This window comes from Hibiscus syriacus, unplaced genomic scaffold (assembly GCF_006381635.1).
Source record: "Hibiscus syriacus cultivar Baekdansim isolate YM2019G1 unplaced genomic scaffold, ASM638163v2 tig00110986_pilon, whole genome shotgun sequence".
NCBI classification, from domain to species: Eukaryota; Viridiplantae; Streptophyta; class Magnoliopsida; order Malvales; family Malvaceae; genus Hibiscus; species Hibiscus syriacus.
The window spans coordinates 237,359-245,931 of NW_024062940.1; the positions used below are offsets into that span (position 1 = coordinate 237,359).

The 8,573-nt window shown below is 35.5% G+C and overlaps 3 protein-coding genes across 3 annotated transcripts; 2 read left to right on the plus strand and 1 right to left on the minus strand.

Annotated features, from left to right (window-relative positions):
• The first annotated feature begins 434 nt into the window (after positions 1-434).
• On the plus strand, positions 435-3,663 carry LOC120148754. Its single transcript, XM_039161782.1, has 6 exons — positions 435-1,697; positions 1,898-2,331; positions 2,437-2,584; positions 2,791-2,866; positions 3,023-3,178; positions 3,311-3,663. The coding sequence occupies exons 1-2, from the start codon at positions 450-452 to the stop codon at positions 1,997-1,999; spliced, it is 1,350 nt and encodes a 449-aa protein (XP_039017713.1). The 5' UTR covers positions 435-449; the 3' UTR covers positions 2,000-2,331; positions 2,437-2,584; positions 2,791-2,866; positions 3,023-3,178; positions 3,311-3,663.
• Positions 2,186-3,397, plus strand: LOC120148751 (F-box protein SKP2B-like). The gene is made up of 6 exons (XM_039161779.1): positions 2,186-2,331; positions 2,437-2,584; positions 2,628-2,689; positions 2,791-2,866; positions 3,023-3,178; positions 3,311-3,397. Exons 1-6 carry the CDS (start codon positions 2,186-2,188, stop codon positions 3,395-3,397), a joined length of 675 nt encoding a protein of 224 aa, XP_039017710.1.
• A 249-nt stretch (positions 3,664-3,912) lies between the features above and the next one.
• LOC120148733 lies at positions 3,913-6,013 on the minus strand. Its single transcript, XM_039161763.1, has 9 exons — positions 5,886-6,013; positions 5,599-5,809; positions 5,453-5,505; positions 5,080-5,116; positions 4,927-4,992; positions 4,653-4,757; positions 4,406-4,556; positions 4,238-4,314; positions 3,913-4,111 (listed from the first exon to the last, which is right to left on the minus strand). Exons 1-9 carry the CDS (start codon positions 5,984-5,986, stop codon positions 4,046-4,048), a joined length of 867 nt encoding a protein of 288 aa, XP_039017694.1. The 5' UTR covers positions 5,987-6,013; the 3' UTR covers positions 3,913-4,045.
• Between the last annotated feature and the right edge of the window lie 2,560 nt (positions 6,014-8,573).

Genomic DNA, 8,573 nt, shown 5'->3' on the forward strand with positions numbered 1-8,573 from the left:
TTGTATTTTAACGGGTTAATTATATCGTAAAATTTTAAATCATAATTCTTAATTAAATTTTATATTTTTTAATATTACAATTTTATCTCTAAATTATTCATAAACTTTTGAATATCAATTGTCAGTTAAATAGTAGAATAATGTGCTGAATCTCTTAATGTAAGATTAATAATTTTAATTATAACATTATGGATTGAAAATATTGAATTTTAAAAAATATATTTATAATTGATTTTTTATAATTGTCATCAATAATTATTATAATTTAGTTTTTATTATTATTCCAAATTTCCTTTTGCATTTGGGCCGCCTGAGATTGAGGCCTGCACATGTAGGGACACCTTTGTATTGATAGTTATTACAACGCCTTGGCGCTAAAAACAGGTGATTTCGTCGCTATTTCCATTCTCGGTTGGTTTCACTGCCCGCCATTATTATCACCAGCCACGATGCCGGTCCTAAGATCCCTTGAAATCCCTGCGGTGCCACCTAAGCCCCGGAAAGCTCGGAACAACGTCGAGCCACCCGCAACCCCCACTCAAGGCCGTGAACAACCCTCCACTCGTCTTTCATCTCCGCATTTGCTCATTCCCTCCCCTAAAACCGCCGGTTCCGTCTCTTGTTCCGCACCCTCCTCACTCCGGTGGAGTCTTCGTCTTTCTTCGAAAGGTTCCTCAAATGCCGATGATCAGTTTGGTCTTCCCTCGGTGGAGAAAAGTGTCGGAAGTCGATACGGGGACGTTTCGAAGAAGCGGAAGTTGAGTGTGGATGTTGATGGTGATTTTGAGAGCGGGGTGTTGAGTTTGCGTTCGGGGAAAAAGGTTACCGAGAGGAGTCCACTGGGAGACTGCGACGTCAACGGCGGCGGCGATGAAGTGGTTGAAAGTGACAAGAAAGGTAAAAGCATAGCAGAGAGTGAGAATATTGAGGAATCGGAAAGGAACAGAAAAAGGATATTTAGTAGCGAAGAGAAAGGAAAGGGGAAATTTGTTGCTGAAACTGATTTGGAATCTAAAGATGAGAATTTAGTCGATGTTTCAGTTTCCGACGTTGAACTTCCCGCGGAGGAAGTGAAATCGCCAGATGAAAACCCGAATAAAAGGAGCAATAGAAGAACAAATGGGGGGATAATGGAGCGGTTTCGAGATACGGCTAGGCGAAATGCTTCTCGATTTGCGCATTTCAACATCCGTGAAGAGGAAGAAGAAGGTGATAACAATTTATCAATGGAAGCTGAAAGGGAAATTCCGTCGGCAGAACAGATTGAAGAAAAGGTTGTTGAAGATTGGCCTGGTCCTTTCTCTACTGCCATGAAGATTATTAGGGATAAAGCAGCAAATTTGAACGTTCAACGGGGGAGTTCTTCCACGGACCAGGTACCGTCCGTGCAAATCAAATGGGTTCCTCAAAAGGGTAAAGGAAAAGACGGGTTAAAGCGGTTGCCTCCATCGTTGCTCGATTTGAGCCTAAGGGTTCTTGCCGATAATGCAGATGCAATCGCTTCCCTTGATCATGTCCCAGATGCCATGAGACACAAGCTCTCTCAAATGCTCTGTGACTCGAGACAAATGAATAGTAACATTCTGGATCTCCTCCTTAGCGGATCCGCTAATGAAATTCGCTTGAGGGAATGCTCATGGTTAACTGAGGATCACTTTACTGTATCTTTTGAAAAGTGTGACACTTCTAACTTGACGGTAGGCTGTTTATTTATTGTTTTGGATCATAGACTATGTTTCATAGATGATTTGAACTGGTATTGATGGAAAGCTTAGTATTTTGTGATGGAAGTTCATATTCATCTATATGTAGTGTAAAGTTATTGTTATTAATCCATTTCCTGATAGTTCTTTATGGATAATGTAAAGGTTGTAACTTTGTTGTGATGTCAATTCAGGTTATCCAACTTGATTACTGTGGTCAGTGCTTGGCGGATTATATTATACCTTCTACCTTAGCTCGATCACTAAACAGCTTGCCTGCATTAACTACATTGTAATTGAGCGGTGCATATCGCCTTTCAGATGCTGGGTTAAGTGTTCTTGTTTCTTCTGCGCCTGCAGTAAGATCTGTAAACCTCAGCCAGTGTTCATTTCTTACCCATGGTGCTATCGAGATTTTAGCTTCCTCCTTGGCATCGGTTCTACTAGAACTATTTATCAACGATTGCCAAAGTATTGATGCCATGCTGATGCTTCCATCATTGAAAAAGCTGGAGCATTTGGAAGTCTTTTCAGTAGAAGGATTGGAATCTGTTACGGATAAATTTATCAAGGAATTTATTGCTGCAAGTGGTGATGGTATCAGGGAACTGATTCTGTCGGGTTGTAGGTATGCTTACTTAATACTTAATGTATATTTATAATCTTTTGGAGCTCCTTGGTTTTGAGTTTCTTTTGCTCATTTAGTAAGTTGGATGCCTGTATTTTCTTTCAGGAAATTAACTGATTCTTCCTTGAAAATCATTGCGGAAACTTGTTCATGTTTACGAGTACTTGACATCGGTATTGTACCCAAACTGAAAGACAAATACTTGGCCAGTGGTTGTCGATCATTCGTTGAAACTCCGCTGCAACACTTTCAGGTATTTACCATGACTTCTGGCTGGGATTACTATGGCATATAAGCTTATGGCACGGTCTTCTCTATTATGTTTTGCTAGTCGATTCCTTGTAGTTGACATTGTGTGGTAGTTGAGCTCAACACATTTGGGTGTTTTTATTCCAATGGGGCGCATTGGAATTCATATATTAGATGTAGAATTCACTCTTTTCTCCTTTTATGCAATAGTGATGATGCCATAGCTGCATTTCTTGAAATGTCTGGGGAGGCTTTGAAAGAGCTGGCACTGAACAATGTTGGGAAGGTACTCCACCTTTCTCACACATGCATCATGCACACACAATAACTCCCCACCTATGCAGGGGGAGGGAGGGGAGTAAAAACCTTTTCTTTTGGCTTTTTGCTTGTTTTCATTTAGTGGTATCATTCTACCTTCCTCAAATGGATCAACTTTTCTTAGGTCGGTCATAATACAGCCTTGTCACTCTCAAGACGCTCAAGAAATTTGGTTAGTTTGGATCTATCGTGGTGCCGAAATCTGACTGACGAAGCTATGGGCTTGATCGTAGATAGGTGTTTATCGCTGAGGGTGCTTAAACTTTTTGGATGCACTCAGGTACTTTTAAGACCAATTATTTGTCCCCATTTTTCTGAACTGCAATATAATGCACCGTGAGTCATCCGCAGACCTTCATAACTATATGTCCCACATCAATAATTTTATGTTGTCTTGGTGTTTTCTTTGCAGATTACAGACGTCTTTCTATATGGTCACTCTAATGCCAATGTAGAAATCATTGGTTTGAAGTTGTCTTCACTTTTGGAACACATATAAGCTTGCACTACTCTTCTGTGTCATCTTCAATATGATTCGAGTGTCGATGACCAGCCATAGCCATACCAAAGTTTACTTGTGAAGTACTGAAGTTTGATTTCTAAAGAACATGGACATTTTGTGTCATCCTGTGATGCTCTTTTTGCCAACTACCTAACCAGTTCAATCATTAACGGCTTTGTAAGCGTGGGATGAGATCCCATAGCTTAAATTGTAATACCAAATAAATTGATGTTTTCGTACAATTCCATGAATGAAATTCATGTTTTGAGAAAAAAACACGTAGATCATATCAACAACCAGGCGTAAATTGCAGATAAACGAACAAGGTTTAATATACGAACAAACGACCAGAGCCGTAACGGTCCGGTCAGAAATATGATAAAATAAAAATTTTCAGTGTTTTTAGCATCAAAGAATAGAAATGGAAGAAATCCAAAGGCATTTACAATTTTTGATTTGGAAACATAAACTCCCCTGAGCAGTAATGGCAGGGGATTACATTTTTTGGGGACTAAAACCTAATATTTCCCCATCTTCAAATCATTCAAATCCTCACAAGATTACAAAGCTTTATGTAAAGGGTTTGTTTTCTTTTCATTCAAAAATAGAAAAAAAAAATCATGGATTTATGTTTCAACAGAAATTTCATGTCTTGTAACAAAGCAAGTACATCTGCTGCTTTAATAATAGTGAGTTCGCCATTTCAACCAGCTGATGATCAATGCAATATATATATATATATATATATATATATATATATATATAAATCAGCCCCATGCGAAAACTGAATAGAACTGAATGAATCAGAGAGTAAAATTCTAGACTAAATGAAATTACCTCGAAACCGATCTTTTGATACAGTTCACGAGCGGGTTCATTGTTTCTATGAACATGCACGTAAACCGGTTCCACACCTGTAACCAAATGACTAATTTAGAAGGGCATTTTCTTCACTTATTGCATAAGATGAGGTGCTTCTAAAGGAAAAATTTGTAGGTTCTTTACCCTTCGATCTCGCTGATTCGATAACAAAATACAACATATTGCTAGCAATGCTTTGTCGTCGAGCTGATTTTGCTACACATAAGTTGGAAACATAAACATATTTATTCAGGTTTGTTCTGCTGATGTTGCAGAACACATGCTTTTCACGTTCCTGCAAGAGGTCAGATTCACAATTACCTTAACACACAACCTCTTTACCTATACCAGATAAAGAAAATAGCAGAGTAAAAAAGAATGTGCACTGTACCCCGGGAAAAGACTCTCCGTGCAACAAATGCCGGATGCTGAAATCAAGGGTTCCAACCACACTTTTCAGCACCGTACGCTTGACATTCCTCTCCTCCTTCCTAACCTGAGAATCAGACATTGACGAAATTGTTAAGAATATAACATAGGAACTGTATGTATCCCAGTATTGAAGAGAAACAGAGAAGCTCTACATTAAACCTTAACAAAAGAGAGAAGAAACACATAAAAAGCAATAAGAATCTGGGAAAAGATGCCCAGTAAGAACATCATACCGTGACAACACATGTATATGTCTGCCCTTGTTGCCCACTGTATCGCCTTTTTATGGCATTGAACTCCTACAAAGGAAACTTTCTAAGCAAACATGTAACCAAATTCTATATGCATTTATGAGAAACAAAGAGAAGAACACTATTCTCTCCTACCTCCTCAGCGAATTGCCTTTTGAAGTTATTGGCGTATCTGTATAATCAGGAATAGCTAAAATCAGTACTATCGATGCATACATAAGAAAAGAATCGATTCTGAGAACACCGCATTCACTAAGGGGAGTGGGAATTGAATCAGATCCATTGTTAGGTCAAAATTTTCAGCAGCAAAACTTTGAAACAATTCACTAACATTAATTACATGTTTTCATAGATAGGTCAAACATTTTGTTTCTTTGCATAAAAGGGCTACTCCTCTTCATCATTATCTCTCTATGATTAGTTTCTTTAGATGATTCCAAAAAGATCAAAGTGTATTCCCATTTACTTGAAAAAAAATTGGGAAAAAGCTCAACATTTTAACCCTTGCCTTTCACCTAGCCGATCCTCCCACTGAGCTTCTGCTCTCAGCCATGCTGCTGTCTATAAAAAAAAAATATTTTCCTCAGCACCAAAAGGGCATTTTCGATCAAATAAAAGGGATAAAAAAGAAATAAAGATTAAAAATGGGTATACCCAGAATTCTTCATCAAGAATGGCCTCCCTTGCAACGAATCTTCCGAACTCTAATATGCGGTCTTGATTCAGCTCATGATCCGACGGTTGCAGCCGGTCGAACCTGAGATTAGAGGGTCTGGGATTTTCAAGCTGGGGAACCGACGACTTTTGTAGCTGTATTGAGACCTCTTCCTTTTTCACCTTTTCGAACGATTTAGAATCCATTTTCCTAATCAATTATCCAAAAACAAAGTCATTAAATCTCTAAAAAGTACGACACAAATCCAAAAAGAAGAAGAACTCACATGGTGGGAGAAAGGGAAAGCCTTTGAATTTTGTGTCGGGGTACAGAACCATGGCTAGAAAGATTCAGGAATCCAGTTCTGTCAATCGAGATGGTGGACATGGCGGAGCTGTATGTTCATCCGGATAAACAACTTTCCCGGAAAATATATAACGGGCAACCGGCGACGCGCGTGAATTGCGGGGCCCATTCAGAGAGTGGATAAGACGAAATTTTGAGAAACAGTTCACGTGGGTGGGGATTTTGCCACGTGGATGGGATATGATGTGGCCGAAAGTTAGAGGCTCCGATTGCTTGGCGGGTCAATTATTTATGATTTTTCATTTTTGTTTCTTTTACAAGTTGAGGGACTAAATGTGTAGTTTAGCCCGAGGGATAATTTTGTAGCACACATTTTTAAACGGAGAAGGGGGAAAGGTGCGGCGCTTAAAAAACGGCTAATATACGGCGTGACCGGTTAAACAAGTGACCGGTTAAAATTTAGACCGGTTATGTTATATTATTTAACCGGAAATATTATAAAGTACAATAACATACTAGGTAGCGCTTATATAATGTAATAGATAGCGTTTATATTTACCTATTTTATAAGTAAACCGGTATATTTATACCGATAGCATTGCAAATTTACCTATTACATTATATTATATTGAAAGTGTCTATACTTTTTATAAAAAGGATCGATACTTTAACAGTGTTTCATGTGAATGCACCTACAATATTAATTTAATAATTTCATTTGCACAAAAAATTATTTGATTGTTTTGATATTTTATAAAATAATATTTAGAATTTTTAATTTAATAATAATATATATCGCAACGTAAAAAATAAATCATTAGACGCCTATAATTACTAAATTAATATCTTAAAACTCACTCAAAAGATAACCTTAAATTAATGTTTTCCACAGTGAAAAAAGTATGGACACTTTTATAAAAAAGATAGACACTTTACAATATAACCACTACCTATTACATTATATAAACGATACCTATTACATTATATAAGGGCTACCTATTACATCATATGTTTACCTATTATATTGAAAGTGTCCATACTTTTTATAAAAAGGATCGATACTTTTTTTAAAACTTATGTAATTTATGTTTCAATTTTTTTAACAGTGTTTCATGTTTTCCACCTACAATATTGATTTAATAATTTCATTTGCAGAAAAAATAAATCATTAGACGCCTATAATTACTAAATTAATATCTTAAAACTCACTCAAAAATTAATATCTTAAGAACACTTGAAGAAGCAAGAGAACAACTATCCAAGCAATCAAAACGAGAAATCCCAACATGATAACAACTGAACATATCATATCAATGTTCAAACTCAAGTTGTAGATTTTGATTTCCTTTTGCTTGGCATCATATGAGATTTGGATTTGGATTTCCTTTTGCTTGGCACCATATGAGCTTTGGATTTTGATGAGCATCGGAAGTATTTCAGACTTATGATTTGGGTGGTACTCAACTTATGATTTTAGTTGCTATTTGTTACATTTCTTGTATACCACCCAGATCATACGCCCGAAACGTTTCTGACGCTTTAAAGTTGACCAAAAAATAAAATGGTCGGGATTTCCCTCGCGTTTATACGTTGGAAAAAAAACAATGGAAATTAGGAATAATCAATGATAACATGCATATTGGCTTGGGCTAATATTTATAGTGGAGCCGAAATATATATTGAAATTCAAACTCAAATTGAAATTTAAATTCAAACTCCAATTACATATGAAATGAATTTGAAATGCAGTGTTAAATTGAACATGAAAATTGCATAATTGATTCATACTGTTCAAGTAACATGCTTTATGAACCATCAAGCTAAAAGACAATATTGATTGAGTTCAAAGCTGAGTTGTGAGTTGATGGAGTTGTCACACTTGTCACATGGTTGGAATAAAGTACTCACATGCGAGATAGATTGTTTTGTTATACATAACCCATCTCAACGAAATTAATCCAAATAATGTACCCATAACAATGTTCAATTAATGTACCCACAACAATGTTTAATTGATTTGTTGTTTAATTTTCAATTTGAATTATTTAATTTAATAATTTCATTTGCACAAAAAATTATTTGATTGTTTTGATATTTTATAAAATAATATTTAGAATTTTTAATTTAATAATAATATATATCGCAACGTAAAAAATAAATCATTAGACGCCTATAATTACTAAATTAATATCTTAAAACTCACTCAAAAGATAACCTTAAATTAATGTTTTCCACATTGAAAAAAGTATGGACACTTTTATAAAAAGGATAGACACTTTACAATATAACCACTACCTATTACATTATATAAACGATACCTATTTCATTATATAAGGGCTACCTATTACATCATATGTTTACCTATTATATTGAAAGTGTCCATACTTTTTATAAAAAGGATCGATACTTTTTTTAAAACTTATGTAATTTATGTTTCAATTTTTTAACAGTGTTTCATGTTTTCCACCTACAATATTGATTTAATAATTTCATTTGCAGAAAAAATTATTTGATTGTTTTTATATTTATAAAATATTATTTAGAATTTTTAATTTAATAATAATATATACCGTAACGTAAAAAATAAATCATTAGACGCCTATAATTACTAAATTAATATCTTAAAACTCACTCAAAAATTAATATTAAATTAATGTTTTCCACAGTG